This window comes from Capricornis sumatraensis, chromosome 1 (assembly GCF_032405125.1).
Source record: "Capricornis sumatraensis isolate serow.1 chromosome 1, serow.2, whole genome shotgun sequence".
NCBI lineage: Eukaryota > Metazoa > Chordata > Mammalia > Artiodactyla > Bovidae > Capricornis > Capricornis sumatraensis.
The window spans coordinates 190,073,776-190,093,330 of record NC_091069.1 but is presented as its reverse complement, the minus strand read 5'-3'; the positions used below and the strand labels follow the sequence as shown (position 1 = coordinate 190,093,330).

The 19,555-nt window shown below is 40.2% G+C and overlaps 1 protein-coding gene across 1 annotated transcript in view; it reads right to left on the bottom strand.

Annotated features, from left to right (window-relative positions):
• The window catches only part of MCF2L2 (MCF.2 cell line derived transforming sequence-like 2), a 279,399-nt gene that overhangs the window by 159,226 nt on the left and 100,618 nt on the right, over nucleotides 1-19,555 (bottom strand). Inside the window, exons 6-10 of the mRNA XM_068968757.1 lie at nucleotides 13,632-13,748; nucleotides 12,142-12,291; nucleotides 3,998-4,122; nucleotides 3,272-3,386; nucleotides 2,549-2,668 (exon numbers count right to left, since the gene is read on the bottom strand). Coding sequence (XP_068824858.1) covers nucleotides 2,549-2,668; nucleotides 3,272-3,386; nucleotides 3,998-4,122; nucleotides 12,142-12,291; nucleotides 13,632-13,748 — 627 coding nt within the window. The remainder of the gene's footprint in view (nucleotides 1-2,548; nucleotides 2,669-3,271; nucleotides 3,387-3,997; nucleotides 4,123-12,141; nucleotides 12,292-13,631; nucleotides 13,749-19,555) is intronic.

The following is a 19,555-nucleotide window of genomic DNA, read 5'->3' as shown; positions in this document are numbered from 1 at the left end:
AGTCTAAGGAGATGGGCAGAAGAGAGAATGTGAATGCAGTCATGCAGATCCAGTACTTAAAACACAACCCAGAGCACTGTCCAACAGCTTTCCATTCCACCGAGAATAAAATCTAATCCTCACCACCAGGGCTCCCACCTGTTCTTTCCTAGCTCACCACAGTCCAGCCACACTACTGGGACTCCCAACCTTGTTTCTTCCTCAAGACCTTTGTCCTTGCAGCTTCTCTGCCTTGACTGCTATTCCCTAAATCTTTTCATGGCTATCCAGATCTCAGATCAAAGGTCTGAGAGGCCTTTCCTAACTACTAAAGTAGTACCCCCCATTCACTTTCTCTCATGTCCCATAATTTTCTCCATCTCATTTGTCACTATCTGATGTTGATTTATCTGATTACTGTCACTTGTCTGTCTCTCCCCAGTAGAACGCAACTTGTGTGAAAATAGGGCCTTGACTGATCAGTCCTGGGTGTTCCATTGGAAGGACTGATGTTGAAGCTGAAACTCCAACACGTTGGCCACCTGATGCGAAGAGCTGACTCATTGGAAAAGACCCTGATGCTGGGAAATATTGAGGGCAGGAGGAGAAGGGGACGACAGAGGATGAGAAGGTTGAATGGCATCACCAACTCAATGAACATGGATTTGGGTAGACTCCAGCAGTTGGTGATGGACAGGGAGGCCTGGCATGCTGTGGTTCATAGGGTCACAAAGAGTCAGACAAGACTGAGAGACTGAACTGAAACTGAACTGAACTGTCTGGTTCACCACTTAGAGCCACAGAATCTAAGACAAGGAATACCTGGTGATGAATGAATACCTTTCTATCAGGTCAGCAGCTACCTTTGTGTATGTATTTATATATAAAACAATATTTTTCAAACCAAAAATGAAGGTACTGGGATTGATGAGGCATATTTTCCCTAAAATATGAATGTACATAATGAAAATACATAGTATCCACATTTAATAAGGAGTTCACTTGAAAAAAACTAAAATTACATAAAATTGAGACTCTGAGACTGAGTATCTTGGAGACTCCGAGACACAGAGATATCACATACACAAAATTCAGCTTTTTTTCACTGTTTAATAAACATTTCTCATAACTCATGCCTTCAGCACTAAAGCGATTAGCTGTCAACGATCATGGATAACAGGGTGCTCACAAGGGAAGGGTGGGACTGCTGAGTGAGAGTCTGTGTGCACAGGTGGGCCTGTGTGCTCATGCACTGCAAAAGTACTTTCAGCTCAGAACTCACAACTGACAGCTCTTAAAACCAGACTGGCCTTGGCTTACATTTGTTACCATTTTTTAAGGGAATTTCCTCATTGGCTCAGCAGTAAAGAATCTGCCCACCAACGTAGGAGATGCAGGTTCAATCCCTGGGTCAGGAAGATCCCCTGGAGGAGGAAATGGCACCTACTCCAGTATTCTTGCCTGGAAAATTCCATGGACAGAGGAGCCTGGCGGGCTACAGTCCATGGGGTTACAAAGAGTTGGAAACGACTTAGCAACCAAACAACAACAAAAAATGTCTCTAACAATAATGTGAATGTCAAATGCTTAACTTTAATGTGCATTTCAAACACCTGGAGATCTTATTAAAATGCAGATTTTGATTCTGAGGCGGGGCCTGAGATTTCCCCATATTTCTAATAAGTTCTCACTGATGTGATATCTATGCTGCTGGCCAAAGGATCACATTTTGAGAAGCAAACCTCTAGTACCATGAAATCACCATCTACCATAGTCTAGAGGAAGGACGCCTCCAGATTAGGTCAGAATGGAAATGGCAACTATAGAAGACTTCCCAAGAGACAAAAAAGGGACCTTAATTAAAGAAAAGCAGAGAGGAACTTCTCTGGTAAGAACTGACTGGTCTTTCTTAATTTGTAACAATCAAATCTGTAAAGATTGAAGATAGACCTACTCCTAAGTATTGATCTGTGTACAGATCTGGGAAACTGTTTAATTTGGGTATGAGAACTTGAGGCATATATTCCTTTACAAGTCTGATATTTACAACTCTTTGAGCATGAGAAAGGAGAAAGCTTTACCAACTCTGTGTAGCAACAGAACTAATGTGGACCAATTTCCCCTTTTTCACCATCTTGCTTATTATAAACCTAGTTTTTTTTTTTTCTGGTTTCTCCTTTTAAAGTTTCCCCTCCTTACCACCAAGCCCGCCTCCACATCCGGCCCAGTGGGTAACACACCCAATGTGACCTTACTTCCTGCTATTCCTCCCTAGCCCTGTCACTGAATGAATGGGCAGGGCCACCTGGAACCCCATCTAAGCCTCTAGCCTCAACTGGGTGCTCCTGCAGCCTTAACAGAACTCTGTACTGCCTGCATTCTTCCTCATAGTTGTTAATGTGCATAATTCCCTGGGGACCTGAGGGTGGGAGTGGGGTCACTAAAAAGTCAGTCTTTGGGCAATCCTGTGTCTTTTGGCAACCTTCTAACAATTAATGGGTGGCCGTGATCTGTCACTATCCACAGGGACCTTCTTCCCAGTCCACAAAACTGGAAAAAGCAAACCAACCTGGCCTTCTCCTTCCAGTTTTTTGTGTTCCTTAAGAAGCTGTTCCACATGCATCACACTGTCTCCGAAGTCTGAAAACTCTGCTTGCTCTGCCAACAAGTTGTCCAGGGCTAGCTTAACCTACAAGACATGTTAGAAAGCCCAGAAATAAGCCAATGGACATCCCATCTTCAGGTATAGGCTTGTCATACTCTAGACAACTTGAAAATCCAAAAATGATTCAGGATATGTGTATATCTATATAGACTTTTTTTTAAACAGCTCATCAGCTTTTAGATTAAGCTGGGGGTACTGAAATGCCATAATAAATACTTCATAAATGTGATGAATGACTGAAGAATAAATTCAAAATGTAAATAATAATGTTAAAAGTATATAATCTAATCCCCAATTAAAGTAAATGAATTATGTAAAAAAAAAAAAAAAAAACACCTGGGGGTGCTGAGACAATGTGTAGATGGAATATTGAAGCTACACTGAATCAAAAAGGAAGGTAAACCATCACTGAAATACCATGTGGGAAAATGAGATTCTGGTACATTGCTACCCCCACTAAAAAGGTGAGAAGAGGAATCAAAAATATATGGAAGGGACTGGACTAGGGAGAGGATGCAGAGCCTGATACCCAGAATTTAAGGGGGAAGAGAGAACCAGAAGTCACAGAACTGTGCATTCCCCTAACAGAACCATAAAAGGAAGTTTTATTAAACAAGAAAATAACACCTCACAAAAACTGTGTTCAAAGCGCTGTAGTTGTAGGTATTGATTAAGCTTCAGGTGATGCTCAGACCAGAACTGACTAAAGGCTTTTTCTGTTTCATCCAACTGAACTAATAACCTGTCAAGAAAGAACAAGATACGACATGTGATTAGCATTCATTTCCACAGGCTCATGCTGATAACACCCATGTTTTCAGTCAGGGTTCCTAATTGTGATGATCTCCTTACTTTGAAGTCTATGTCACGTATGACTTTCTCATGGTTCGGCTGGTTCCCCTATTTTCCATTTTTCAATCAGGACACCCTCAGCACTAGGCAAAAACCTCAGATGCAGCTGCCATGCTTTAAAATGCGCCCCTGGTAACCTTTAAAATGTGCTCCAGGTAACTTTACCTTTCTATTTCTTTCCACCTAAGAAGACAGGTGTGCAAACACAGCACCTAACCAAACAGTTTTTTGGCAATGAAGGCTCAGTAAATACTACTATATTCCTTGACATCCTGGGATGAAAGCAGACCATAGGAGGAGGGAATGGCTTTCTCATAAAAAGATGTCTGTAGATGGATGCCAGAAGGACACTATGGTTTTTCCTTTGTTGTCTCAAATATTCTTCTTTCTTGACCCCACCAAGACCCATCAGCAGCTGTTCCAATCTGTTCTTGGTTGTTTCACATTATCTGGTTCTATGTATTCTCTCCAGAAAAAGCAGATACCACCCTTCTCACTCACCTTTCCATGGTAGTGACATTCTCAACTTCATTGAGACTGAGTTTGCTGGTGGGACTTTTGGTTGCTGATTCTTGCATCCATGACAGCAATGTGGTCCCTTGCTTTCCAAGTAATTTCAGCTCATCCTAGAGAAAGGAAAATACAGTCTCTCTTAGAAGAAATTAAAAGCAAATTCTAGGTAGACTTCAGATGAGTGCAGTGGTGCATGTGTGCATGCTAAGTTGCCACAGTCTGACTCTTTATGACCCTATGAACTATAGCCCACCAGGCTCCTCTGTCCCTGGGATTCTCCAGGCAAGAATAATGGAGTGGGGTGCCATTGCCTCCTCCAAGGGATCTTCCCAATCCAGGGATCGAACCCGAGTCTCTTATGTCTCCTGCATTGGCAAGTCGGGTTCTTTACCACTAGCACCACCTGGGAAGCCTGAGTACAATGGTAAGTATATTTTTATTATATTATTATATTTAGCAAATTAAGTACTAAGTAGAAGTCAAGCTCTAGCTTTTTAAATTGATTAACTTGCTCCTAATAGATAATACAAACACATGATACAAAATTCAAAATATACAAAACAGTACATATTGAAAAGGGGCTTCCAAGGTGGTGCTAACGGTAGAGAACCTGCCTGCCAATTCAGGAGACATAAGAGATGCATATTCGATCCCTGGGTCAGGAAGATCACTTGGAGGAGGGCATGACAACCGACTCCAGTATTCATGCCTAGAGAATCCCATGGAAAGAGGAGCCTGGTGGGCTACAGTCCATGGCATCGCAAGAGTCAGACATAACTAAAGTGACTTAGCATGTACATGTGCACATATTGAAAAACCATGTGTTATGTCCACAGCCCATCCACATTCCCACTCCAAAAGCAACAACTCTTAAATTTTGTGCATATCTCAAGTTACTATAAATTTAAAATAATTAGTTAATAAAATCTTTTTTTTAATCCAAGATAGTGGCCAGAAATAAGAAAATGACAGATATCAAATGTTAAGTGATGGAAGATGCCATACAGTTAACCATGAAAAAAACTTCATCTGGTCTCATCAATAAACACTTTCCAGTCCTGTCCCTCCCCCAAACTGTGGCCTTGTTCAACTATCAAAGTACAGAGGAGATGAGCAGCAATTTCAGTTTGACTTGGGAAGATTCACATTTCCAAGGCAATTCTATTCTCTCTTTTTACATGGGGACTTAGGGCATTGCAACTGGGGAAGATGTCAGGTTATCTCCTTCCAAATCCAGTGGCTCCAGTCCTCTACTTGCATAGTGCAGGCACTCTCTCAATGCCCTGATCATTACATATAAGGCAGGCCAAAAGGGATGGAGTCTGGCCTAGAATTTTGCGGCTGTGAGTTTGGGGTTTGATTCTTGGATCACTCAAGATGCGATTTGGTATGCCTTAAAGGTAAGAAAAGGCCCATAATTACCAAGCAATCTCTTTGATGCACACAAACACAAAATCTCTTCTTGAAGGCTAGCCACCACCAACCTCACTGATGTAGAGCACATTCATTCCCCGTGGAAGGGTTTTATACTCTCCACTCCAGTCACACAGAAATTCAGGCCCTCTCAACCTTATAACTTTGCTCCTTGTCCCCCATCTCACCTCAGGATTTACCCCTGGGAAGGCCTCCACTACCTACACCAAGCCTCAAACTTGTCCTAAGATCTGGGCTGATGACAGATTTGACTCTTCTGATCAAAATTCTCTGGACAGACCCTGTGGATCTGTCCTCTCAAAGTAATGCCCCAAGTTGGCCACCTGACTGGTATTCCTGCCTGGGAACTGGACATAACCCTTCTTTTCCATTCTCAGGTATCAGCCCTCATTTCTTATCTCATCAGTGCTCATTAGATATTTATAGGTTGGATGAATTAAAAATAGTCTAAAGAAATTAGGTTGCAGATGGATTAACAACAAGATATGATGGGGGAAGATAAAAGCAGTCATTAGTAAATGCTCTCAGCTTTTCCCTTCTCCTTCTGCCTATAGAAAAGCTTCAATAGGGTTACCAAAATCTGCCATAACATGGAAGGAAAGACTGAGGAACTATGGTACTTGGACAGCATAAAGGTAAGTTGCCCAACCCTAAAATGGAGTTTGTCCTTGTTCACAGTGGTGACAATTCAAAATATTTAATACCTATATAGAGCAGACCACTGACAAATCAGCACAGAAGTCAGATACACCCTGATGATTGATGATTGTTGCCCTAGTCATTTATTTCATTAGGATTTTCTAACTCTGTTATTTGTTTACATTTATTAGCTGTTTCCTGAAGGAAAAAAGAGAGAGAGAGTTTTCATGTTTCAAACTTTAAAATTTTGAAATGAAAACAGACTTACAAAGAACTCCCATATACTTTTTCATCCCTATTCACCAACTGTTCATGTTTTGTCTCATTTGCTTTCTCTCTCCTTCCCTCTATTCCTTCTTTTCTCCCTGTCCCATAAATTGTTTCTGAACCATCTAATGTCGTTCACTGATATTGTGCACCTTTTGCCCTAAGAGCATGACTCTTAAATACCCACAATAGTAAATATATATATAGATGTTTAACACTGATACAATATCTAATATGCAAATTTCATATTCAGATTTCTCCTGTTGTCCCAGTAACATCCCTTATAAAATTCCTTTATCTATAATCCAGGGTCCAATCTAGACTTGAACACTGTTATTTAATTGTCATATCTCTTTAGTCTTTAATCAGGACCAGTTCTTTGGCCTCTTATTCTTTTAATCACTCACATTTTAAAAGAGTATAGGCCACTAGATAAGCTTTCTATTATTTTGGGGGTTATTATTACATACTCAAATTTTTAAATTTTTAGTATGTTAGTCAGTTGTAGTCATTATTGTTTTTGATGGTTAAAGTGTCCAACTTTGGCCATTGTGAGCCCCTTTTTGAGCTGGTTCTCCCTTTTTGATTGAGCCTTGATTACTTTTTGGGACCTTTTTAGGTTTTTGGCAAAACAAAATATTCCAGGTCCTTCTTGTATTTTCCTTTCTTGTCTTTTATATTTTCCTATTTCTCCAAGGAGTCTTGCTTTCTTTTGATAGAAAGTGATATTTATAAATCAAGATCTGAGTGCTAGCTGGCATATGCATTGTTATTAGGGTGTCTTTGCTTCCAGGTCCTTTTGAGTGGACAAAGCCAGGAAACATGTTTTCAAAAACCATCAGATTATATAGGTATTTTAAATTCCAAATAAAATTAACATTATTATTGGGATTTCCTACAAAGAAAATGGAGTCAAATTTACAATGCCAGCACAGTTGTCCCTTAGCATCCACAGGGGATTGGTTCCAGAACCCACCTCAGATACCAAAATCTGCAGATGCTCAAGTCCCTTATATAAATGATATAGTATTTGCATATAACATACAGACATCTTCCTGCATATTTTAAGTCATCTCTAGATTACTTATAGTACCTAATACAATGTAAATGCTATGTAGGTCATTTCCAGGTACAAGGCAATTTCCATTTTTTGCTTTTATCTGGAATTTTTAAAAAGTATTTTCAAGCCACAGTAGCTTGAATCCTTGGATTAAGAACCATAAATACAGCAGTCAGACTGCATAGCGATCCTAGTAGGTATATCATTGCAGTTTTAATTTTCATTTCTCTACTGACTAGTGATATTGCAGATGTCTTCACGTGCTTTGTGCTCAGTCGCTCAGTTGTGTCTGACTTGTTGTGATTCCATGGACTGTGGTCCACCAGGCTCCTTAGTCTGTGGGATTTCCCAAGCAAGAATACTGTAGTGGGTTGCCACTTCCTTCTCCAGGGCATCTTCTCAATCCAGGGATTGAATCTGTGTCTCCTGCATCTCCTGTACTGGTGGGCAGATTCTTAACCACTGAGCCACCTGGGAATTAATAAGTCATTTATATACTTTCTTTGGATATGTGTGTGTGTGCTAAATAACTTTAGTTGTGTTTGACTCTTTGCAACCCATGTCTATTCAAATCCTTTGCCCATTTTTATTTTTCAATTTTTACTTATTTTTTGTTTGGCATTGCTGTGGTTTTTGGGATCTTAGTTCCCAGATCAGGGATTGAACCCAGGCCCTCAGCAGTGACAGCAAGGAGTCCTAACTACCTTTGCTTGATTTAAAATTGAGTTACATATCTTTCTATGGTTAAGTTGACAAGAATTGGTGTCATATCTACAAAACCATTGCTTAATCTAAAGTCATGAAGATTTACATCTATATTTTCCTCTAAGTGTTTTATAGTTTTAGATTTTACATTTAGTTCTTTGATCAATTTTAAGAGACTCTATATATGGTGTGAGGCAAGCCTCAATTTCCCTTGCTTCATGTAGATGGGAACTTGCTTCCCAGTTGTCCTACAGCCCAAGGATCTTTAGTTTTGTCCCCATGGAAAGAAAATATCCTTGGTCTTTTTTTTTTTTTTTTTTTTTTACTGCTGGCATTCAGGCTGGAGGAGGAGCTCAGGGACTTGCTTCTGGGAAAATATATATATGTTTTTGGGAGTTTCAGGGAGTTTTCTCTTGTGCAGATAGGATCCTAGTGGCAGCAAGTGAGTGTGGCCATACTGCTTGTACACTGAGAGATAGCCTGTATGCATTCTGTCAAGGCTGCCTTTCCTCAGAAAATGAGAGCTCTCCTTGGAGAAGGATCCAATTTTCAGAGGAGTTTGGGGTCCCTGTGTGTACATGCTCTAAATGTACGCTCCAACTGTTCAGCCATGTGCAAGAAGCACATGCAGGGAAGGGATGAGTGTGCTGAGTTATGTGTGCTTGTCTTGACTTATGAGGACTTTAGTCTCCCCCAAAAGAAGACCAATGCTGAATGTGTGTACAGGACTCTCTCTTCCTTTCTCTTCCTCAGATGGTATAGTGAAGTGAAGTGAAGTGAAAGTCACTCAGTCGTGTCCGACTCTTTGTGATCCCATGGACTATACGGTCCATGAAATTCTCCAGGCCAGAATACTGGAGTGGGTAGCCTTTCCTTTCTCCAGGGGATCTTCCCAATGCAGGGATCGAACCTAGGTCTCCTGCATTGCAGAAGAATTCTTTATCAGCTGAGCCACAAGGGAAGCCCATGGTATAGCGAAATCACAGAGAAAATAAAGTTTCAAGTCTTAGTAGGAAGCCCAAGTGCCCACAATCTGATTGGACAGAAAATAGCACATATTGCTATTGAGAGCCTTTTTGATCTAAATATGGATTAAGAGCCAACGTGTGGCTCTGCCTTAAGGAAAGAATTTATGTTTCTTCTAGAGAAGAGCTCCTTTAAAGTGGTAAGGTTGCTTGAAAATTTGATTTGTTTCTTCTGCTATTTATGATCTGAGACTTTTTTTCTTTGTAACCAAATTGGTTTGATATACGAGTGTGGTCAAGACAGAAGAGATTCTTTTGGACAATAATTCTGAAGAATGTGGTAACAACTACATACAGAATCAGTGCATAGGCTGTACAAGTTCTCAAGTTCAACAACTCTCCTACTTTCATTGGCTGATTGTAGAGGTAACTATGTGCTTATGTGAATCTAAAATAAGGGCTCTCAAAGACCCCCTGGGGAAAGAAAATCAAGAAATTAAACCAAGTCTCTTAATGCTGTGTTGTTCAGACAAAAACTCTCCAGGCTAGGAGGAAGCCATAAATCACACACTGTAACTTGTATAGATATTTAAATAGACTTAGAAGTTCACTGTTCTGAGAATCAATCTTACACTATTTTTTCATTTGGAAAAGATGCTTTCTAAATGGAAAAAATATTCAATTATAGAAACTTTGGTTTAAAAAGTAGGTAAAATACTCTAATCAAAATAAAATTATATATATATATGTGATCATAACACTGAGTTATTAGTAAAAGTTTAAACAGTGTTCCTTTTTTTGTAATATAAACCCTTTCTCTCTAAATCATTTTTGGATCAGAAAGAGGAAAAATCTACATCTAGTTTAATGATTTTGGAATTTTTGCTTCTAATTTATAAGATATGAAGCAAAAAAATCAAAGTTTTACCAGGTCAACAATTAGTAATCACAGAAGAAACACTATGTATTGTCTTTAAAAGAATATTAATATTACTTGGTCAAATAAAGACAGAATAATTTAAATTTAACTGAAATTCGCTTTATACTCTATTTTCCTCCAGTTCTACTGAGATATAATTGACATATAACACTGTGTAAGTTTCAGGGTGTACAGCATAATAATTTGACTTGGACACATCCTGTTTTAATTCCAAGAACTGCTGGCTACTGTGAATTTTAAAAAATGACATTACTCCATCTTGGAGGCTGGTTCTTTCCCTCCCTTTACCTCTGTGGAGCTCTGCCTGTGTAGAGATGACAGAATACTTACTTATCTACCTTCCCTGTGAACCCTCACTGCACCTACAGCTGGTTTCACCCCTCAGATATGTGTCCTCATCTAAAATCCAATTTCTGTTTATCTTTTCCCCAGAGGCCTCCCTGATTGGCCACCTGGTCATCTTGATGCTTCTGCTCTGCAACCTCTCCCAGCGCTTCTTGGAACGACATACAGAACACACTTGCTCATGAGCCCAGGCTGGAGCCCTGTTCACAATGCCTTCCTACAGGCTCTGATGTTCAGCATCACACCCATATATTAACTGATGCTCTGCAGTCTCCCGTGGTCTGTGACCTGTGTGCATGGATCACCAGCCCTTTTCTAGCAGACTTCAGAGAGGTGCCCTAGACCCAGCCTTCCACACCCCATGCCATCTTCCAAGAACCATGGGAGGTGAACTTGGCCAATAGGTTTGGCAATGAAATAAGTCAAGCTTCTAAAAGTCATTTCCAGGGAATTTTCAGGTTTCTATAGTTTCAAATCAGACCTTTTGATTACTCAGAGTAATTCTGAGAATATATTTTGAACTCTTTTTGGTAACCAAGACCCTTAAAGAAAGAATTAAACAGTTTTCCCTGACACATGGAAGAATTAATTTGCCTCAACTACCTGACTGACTTCCCTAACCAAACTATGTGTTCTTTGAGTTTGCATTTTGTTTGTTTCCTTGGAATGTGATGGTAGGTGATAAATATATGCTGAATAAAAACTCAACCACCTAGCAAAGCAAAATTTTTGCGTATTTTGGGTCACAGATAAGAGAGTTCAGCTCTTCTTATGCTCAACATAGTGAGAATACATTTAATGCTATGATGTATCAACCTTCTATCCTTGATTTGCTGCCTTGTTGAGTACTGGAGTGCTTGTGTGCTTAGTCTCTCAGTGGTGTCTGACTCTTTGCGATCCCATGGACTGTAGCTGTCCTGGCTCCTCTGTCCATGGGATTTTTCAGGCAAGAATACTGGAGTGGGTTGCCATCTCCTCTTCCAGGGAATCTTCCCAACCCAGGGATTGAACCTCCATCTCCTGTGTTGTTTGTATTGCAAGAAGATTCTTTACTCATTGAGCCATTGGGGAAGGCCTCTCTTGCCAAATAATAGCTTTGGTCTGTTTGTGTTTCCGGTGGTGGAAAGGGGCTGACATCCATCCAGTAAGACCTAAGAAGATTTCTCTTTTCTGCATGGCCTAAAAGAATCTGCCAAGCTGCCTTCCCAGCAGGTTCTGACATGCTTTTATGAATCCTTTAATAGATGCCTCTCCTTAAATCCAATTCAGAGCACTTTCATAGTCCTATTTCTCAAATTGGTTCCCAACTAAAAAGACACATCCCTGAGAGAAGTGAAGCAATAAGTCACTTTATTATTCTGCCCCTAAACTTCACAACAACCTCAGGAAAATTTATGCTTCAAGAGCCAACTCCCATCCCTCCCTCCTTCCCTGCAGTTTCAGTCCATTATATCCTGTTCTGTCCTGAGCAGATCATAGGAGTGTGCACCTTGAATGGATGCTCACATCCCTTGTCTCACCAGCACCAAGCCAGAATGAGTTCCCTTTGGAGGGGCTGCTTTTCACAGATCTTACCTTCAATCCTTTTACATGTACTACCAGTCATTTAAAGATTTTTCTCTTCATATGTTGCCTATCTAGAAGATTAAAGATGATTAGCAGCTGCCAAGTCACTGGAGAAGAGGGCTTAACTTTTAATTTTGCTCCCAGAACTCTCCAAGAAGCTGACCATCTGCCAGCACAGAGGCTGGCCTCTGAGAGATCACTGACCACTCACCTGCAACTTGTTCCGCTGCCTCATGTGGGACATGAGAAGGTCTTCAGTGGAAGGGATGCTTCTGGGCAGCTCTGTTGTAGCCAGGCAGGCCCCAAAAGTCTGAAGCATCTGGGCAGTGGTCTTCAATGCCAGAGCAAAGTTTTCAATGGCCTGGACAGTCAGACAATCATAACAATGTGAATGTTTTCACCAATACACTGTCTTAACAGGACAGAAGTATTTCCTGAGTATACGCAGTAGGCCATGCATTGAACTTTGTGCTCTACATTTGTCTAGCACCTCAGTAATCTAGAGAGGGAGGCATTTTATCTCCATTTTATAGAAGAGAGAACTAAAGTTCTAACAGGTCAAATGAACTGTCTAAAGTTCTAACTGGCCAAGATCATATTCTAGGGCAGTAAGGAAGGAAAGAAGGCAGGATCCAGTCAATCTTTTTTTTGTTTTTTTCTTTTTAGGAGTTTTGTTTTTTTTTTTTTATCAGAAGGAATGGCAAATTTGAAAGGATCTTGGGCACAGATGAGTACCTTACAAATGTAACAGTAAGAACTAAAACAATCAGGTGTAAGGCCTGGAAATGTCATCCTAGAAATAGTGGAAGCCAGAGGTTTCCTGTGGTGAGTCCTATTAACAAAATAACTTGATTCCATGCATCTGATTAGTGAATAATCACTAAGTGGAAAAGGTACAAAGGAATTGACTCTAATAGGGTGACTCAAAAAAGTTTGATCTTAGTCTTGGCTCTGCCACAACTTGACCCTATGACCTTAGATAAATTACCTCTTCACTCTGAAGGTCTGTTCCTTTATCTGTGAAATAATTCTTTATTGTGGGGACCTGTCTAGGGCATTATACGATGTTTTGCAGCATCCTTGGCCTCTACCCAGAATATGCCAGTTAACATCCTTCTCCCCAAGTTATGATTATAAAAAATGTCTGCCTAAAAACATTGACAAATGTCCTCTGCAAGCAATATCGCCTTCAGCTGAGAACCCACTGTGTTAGTCCCATTTTAACAAAGGAGCAAACAAACTTAGAGAGGTTTAGTACCTCACCTGAGCTCAGACAATACTCAATGGTGTCTACCTTTAGATGCAACTTCTTCTGACTTGGCAGGTTTGAATCTGTCTGTACACTAGAATTATCTGGGGAGCTTGTGGCCCACTAATGCCTGACAGTCATCCTAGATCAAGTATATTAAATTCCTTGAGGTATACCAGAGTATCGGTATTTTGCAAACTCCCTGGGTACACTCTAAATCAAGTCCCTCGAGACCGCTATACCAGAAAATGAGGCAAGATCAAAGTAATCAGCAGGAGAAGCCCTAGCTTTTATCCTCCCACCCTTTCTCTCCCCAAGCCTGTCACTTAGAAAACCCAACCTTCCCGATGTTAGGTAGTCCTGGGAAATGACTGTCCAACAGTTGATCTTTAAGTCCCTGTCTCTAAAACACCAGGAGGGACACTGAAAAGGGCACATAAGTTTGTACTCACGGTTCGATGATTTATCCACTGACTGTGGTGATATTCCAAAGTTCCCCCTAAGTCCGCTGTCAATTGGCTTTTGTCAATGTAGTCATGAAGGTCAGAAATGGAGTTTAACATAACAATCTATAACAGAAAAAACCTAATATATTCCTCACAGATAATTAAGTAGCTCATCAAGACTCTACTAAATAAGTACTTCAACTTGGCTGATCAGGCATTTATATCCAGTAGAGAAACATTTGAAAATCTCTTTCCATTTCCCCACTTTGAGGGAGGAATAGGAGTATTGAACAGCCTACAACAAAATGATGAGCTCAGTTCTAAGCTACCTATAAGTCAGGTCTTGTTTAGCTAAATTTTTGTCAAAAGTTTCCAGGTTAAGATATACCGTTCAGCCACCAAAAGCAAATGCTGTACTGAGACCTAAAAATCTGCAATGAGTAATCCAATAACGAGTGGACTGCTGCTGCTGCTGCTAAGTTGCCTCAGTCATGTCCGACTCTGTGCGACCCCATGGACAGCAGCCCACCAGGCTCCTCTGTCCACAGGATTCTCTAGGCAAGAGTACTAGAGTGGGTTGCCATTTCCTTCTCCAAAAGGGTGGACTGGTAAATATGAAAATAAAATTTTAACGGGACCCATTGAAGAGTATAGATTGAGAAGATTCACTACACTGATGTCCCTTCTATGAAGAATGGTGATATGCCCCCAACTAATCTTGTGTGGAGGAAGTTTGGAGGTGATAGGGAGTGGGTTTTCATAAATTAGTGAGCCTGCTGCTGAATGAATGCCCAGACATCTACAGAAGGATGACACACTCCAAACTGTCCTTTATCCTCCTCTGCAGTGGTCCTGCAAGGGGCATGGGCCAAGTTGAAGTACTTGGGACAGAGCTGGGACCATGCCCCTGTAGCCTTTAATTAATGACATATTTCTTCAGTCATTGATTGTTTTGACTGGTGAGTATAATAAACTTCTTCCTTCAAAGCCTTGCCTTCTTTTCCTCTGGTGGCAATACTAACTTTACCATGTCATATCCAACATATACATTCTTAGAACAGATTCTTGGTCAGAGGACATGAAAATATACACTTTTCCCCTAATATTACATCATATTAGTCAAGTGATAAATCTACTTTAGAATGAAACAACATGGATGTTGTTCTATGTTTTATGCTAAGTGAAAGAAGTCAGACTCAAAAGGCACTCTCAGGAAAAGGCAAAATTCTAGGGATGGAGAACAGATCAGTGGCTGCTGGGGTTACAGCTGAGTACAAAGGGGCAATATCAGGAGATTTTGGAGGGTGATGAAACCAATGTGTTTCTTTACTGTGGTTTTGGTTAAATAACACCATGCGTTTGTCAAAACTCATACAACTGATGCTGGGAAAAATGGAGGGCAAGAGGAGAAGGGGGTGACAGAGGCTAAGATAGTTGGATGGCATCACTGACTCAGTGGACATGAGTTTGAGCAAACTCCGGGAGTTGGTGATGGACAGGGAAACCTGGCATGCTGCAGTCCATGGGGTCACAAAGAGTCAGACATGACTGAACAACAACATTCAACTCAACATCAAAAAGAGTAAATTTTACTGCATACAAATTAAAAAAAAAATGGAGAGGCAGTGTCACCATGAAACTTTTTTTCCTTTGAATCTTTAATGGGTCAAGAAGGAAAAACATTTTAAATTCTACATAAGAGGGGAAGCAGAATAATTTCACTCATCAAAATCACAGAACTCACTGAATATGTAAACTTAGCCTTTAAATAGTTATTCTGTGTTTTCTTAGATTCTGAATTTGTCTACTTGGCATCCTTTCTTCATAGGGTCAGTTATATTAACTAAATTAACTTATTTTCTATATTCTTGATGTTCTGGCATTTATGGTCTCACTGACTGGGGAGAGGCTAATTAATTTTCAGAGATTAAGAAAAAGGACTGGAGGGAAGCACATCTATCATATGAAAACCAGTTCCAAGCCAGTGTCCCCCAACTACTTTCTTAACTAACTCTCATACAGCAAGTCAACCTTTCTGCTGCCCTAAATCATCCTAGGGGACTTCCCTGATGGTCCAGTGGTGAAGAATTCACCTGCTAACGCAGGGGACATGGGTTCAATCCCTGATCCAGGAAGATTCCACATGCTGCAGAGCAACTAAACCTGTGCACCACAACCACTGAGCTCATGCTGTAGAGTTCTTGAGCTACAACTACTGAGCCATGTGCTACAACTGCTGACGTTCATGCGCCCTAGAGCCTATGCTGTGCAACAAGAGAAGCCAACACTAGGAAGCCTGCGCATCACAACTAGAGAACAGCCCTTCCTCACCACAACTAGAGAAAGCCCCTGTGCAACAATGATGACCCAGTGCAGACAATAAGAAGAAGAAGAAAATGAAATGAAAAATTAAAGAAAAATCATCCCAGGGCCAGGTAACAGGCAACTAGAGATTCACTTGCCCCAAAGCCTGCTGGAACTATTTCAACCAGTCAATCCTAAACTGGTTACCCTGCCCTGCCTTGCCTTTCCCATGGAAACCCCAGTAAAGGCTCTGGTCTATACTTTCTGTTCCCCTCTGCTTCTGCCCCCTGGTCAAAACTTGCTGCTTCCCTGTGGCCCTGAAAGGCATGTGATGACCCTCCAACCTCCTTTGGGACCTTTGAGTTTAAGAAACTTCTTCCTTCAAAGCCTCCTTCTCATTTCCTCCTGTGGCTGGTACTGACATACCATTTCCAACATGTACATTCTTAGAACAGCTGTTTTACATGAAGAATGTCATATTTTTTCAATTTCAGTATATGTTTATGTTCTTATCTCTAGTTTCTTAAACAGTTAAGTTGCTTTCAAAGAGAACTATGATATTTAATTTTGAAAGGAGAATTTCCTGTATTCTGTTGCAAAGTTCATTTTAAGAAACCAATTTGCATGTCCATAAGCCACCTCAGGTGAAGAGTTGACTCATTGGAAAAGACCCTGATGCTGGGAGGGATTGGGGGCAAGAGGAGAAGGGGACAACAGAGGATGAGATGGCTGGATGGCATCACCCACTCGATGGACATGAGTTTGAGTGAACTCCGAGAGTTGGTGATGGACAGGGAGGCCTGGCGTGCTGTGATTCATGGGGTCGCAAAGAGTCGGACACAACTGAGAGACTGAACTGACTGATTGACTGAGCCTCTTTAGGGATTTTTGCAAGACTGCCTGGGCCACTTCACATAATTTTGTGAGGCAGCCATGAGTACAGCTGTTCCAAGATAGACAAGTGCCAGCAACAGGCTTTTAGAAACCACTTGCCATATCAAGCACCCCTCTCCTCAAGTATAGGTACAGCAAGGCTCAGTGACTTAATTGGTCCACTTGATTCTTCTGAGTCATGCAAAATGAACTCCCTTTTCCTTCAACCTGTGAAAATATAACTATTACCTAACTAGAAATAAGCAGGGAGATGCCACAATAAGATGGGCCAGAGAGCTGTAAGATAAAGTACTAATATTGCAACCAAATTTTAAAAACAAAGTAAAGAAGACAAACCAACAACAAAGCAGCTTGAATTGTCATTTAAAAGGCAAAATAGGTCTGGCAATTTCACTCATGGATATTTATTTGAAGAAAACCAAAACACTAGTCAGAAAAGACATATGTACCCCTATATTCTGTGGCATTATTTACAATAGCCGAGATATGTATGCAACTGAAATATCTATCAATAGATGAATGGATAAAGAATATGCAGCATATTCATTCAATAGAATATTACTCAGCCATAGAAAGAATAAAATCTTGCCGCTTGTGACAACACAGATGGACCTAGGAGGTATTATGCTAAGTGAAATAGGAAAGGAATATACTGTGTGATTTCACTTACATGTGGAATCTAAACAAATATGCAAACATTAACAACACAGAAACAGTCATAGAAACAGAGAACAAACAGGTGGTTGCCAGAGGGGAAGCAGGTGGGAGAAGAAAGAAATAGGTGAGGGAGATTAAGTGATACAAACTTCCAGTTGCAAAATAAATGAGTTATGGATATGAAATGTACAGTGTGGAGAATATAATCAAATACTATGTAATATCTTTGTATGGTGACCTAACTAGACTTATCATCATGATGATCAGTTTGAAATGCATAGAAATATCAAATCATTGTGGCTTTGATTTGCATTTCTCTAATAATGAGTGATGTTGAGCATCTTTTCATGTGTTTGTTAGCCATCCGTATGTCTTCTTTGGAGAAATGTCTGTTTAGTTCTTTGGCCCATTTTTTGATTGGGTCGTTTATTTTTCTGGACTTGAGCTGCATAAGTTGCTTGTATATTTTTGAGATTAGTTGTTTGTCAGTTGCTTCATTTGCTATTATTTTCTCCCATTCAGAAGGCTGTCTTTTCACCTTGCTTATATTTTCCTTTGTTGTGCAGAAGCTTTTAATTTTAATTAGATCCCATTTGTTTATTTTTGCTTTTATTTCCAGAATTCTGGGAGGTGGGTCATAGAGGATCCTGCTGTGGTTTATGTCAGAGAGTGTTTTGCCTATGTTCTCCTCTAGGAGTTTTATAGTTTCTGGTCTTACATTTAGATCTTTAATCCATTTTGAGTTTATTTTTGTGTGTGGTGTTAGAAAGTGATCTAGTTTCATTCTTTTACAAGTGGTTGACCAGTTTTCCCAGCACCACTTGTTAAAGAGATTGTCTTTACTCCATTGTATATTCTTGCCTCCTTTGTCAAAGATAAGGTGTCCATATGTGTGTGGATTTATCTCTGGGCTTTCTATTTTGTTCCATTGATCTATATTTCTGTCTTTGTGCTAGTACCATACTGTCTTGATGACTGTGGCTTTGTAGTAGAGCCTGAAGTCAGGCAAGTTGATTCCTCCAGTTCCATTCTTCTTTCTCAAGATTGCTTTGGCTATTTGAGGTTTTTTGTATTTCCATACAAATCTTGAAATTATTTGTTCTAGTTCTGTGAAAACTATCACTGGTAGCTTGATAGGGATTGCATTGAATTTGTAAATTGCTTTGGGTAGTATACTCATTTTCACTATATTGATTCTTTCAATCACTTCACACCAGTCAGAATGTCTGCGATCCAAAAATCTGCAAGCAATAAATGCTGGAGAGGGTGTGGAGAAAAGGGAACCCTCCTACACTGTTGGTGGGAATGCAAACTAGTACAGCCACTATGGAGAACAGTGTGGAGATTCCTTAAAAAATTGCAAATAGAACTGCCTTATGACCCAGCAATCCCACTGCTGGCATACACACCAAGGAAACCAGAATTGAAAGAGACACATGTACCCCAATGTTTTTTCGCAGCACTGTTTATAATAGCCAGGACATGGAAACACCCTAGATGTCCATCAGCAGATGAATGGATAAGAAAGCTGTGGTACATATACACAATGGAGTATTACTCAGCCATTAAAAAGAATACATTTGAATCAGTTCTGATGAGATGGATGAAACTGGAGCCGATTATACAGAGTGAAGTAAGCCAGAAAGAAAAACACCAATACAATATACTAACACATATATATGGAATTTAGAAAGATGGCAATGATGACCCTGTATGCAAGACAGCAAAAAAGACACAGATGTGTATAGCGGACTTTTGGACTCAAACGGAGAGGGAGAGGGTGAGATGATTTGGGAGAATGGCATTGAAACATGTATAATATCATGTAAGAATCAAATCGCCAGTCTATGTCCAATGCAGGATACAGCATGCTTGGGGCTGGTACATGGGGATGACCCAGAGAGATGTTATGGGGAGGGAGGTGGGAGGGGGGTTCATGTTTGGGAACGCATGTACACTCGTGGTGGATTCATGTCAATGTATGGCAAAACCAATACAGAATTGTAAAGTAAAATAAAGTAAAAATAAAAATAAAAAAATATATTAAAATAAAAATTAAAAATAAATAAATAAAT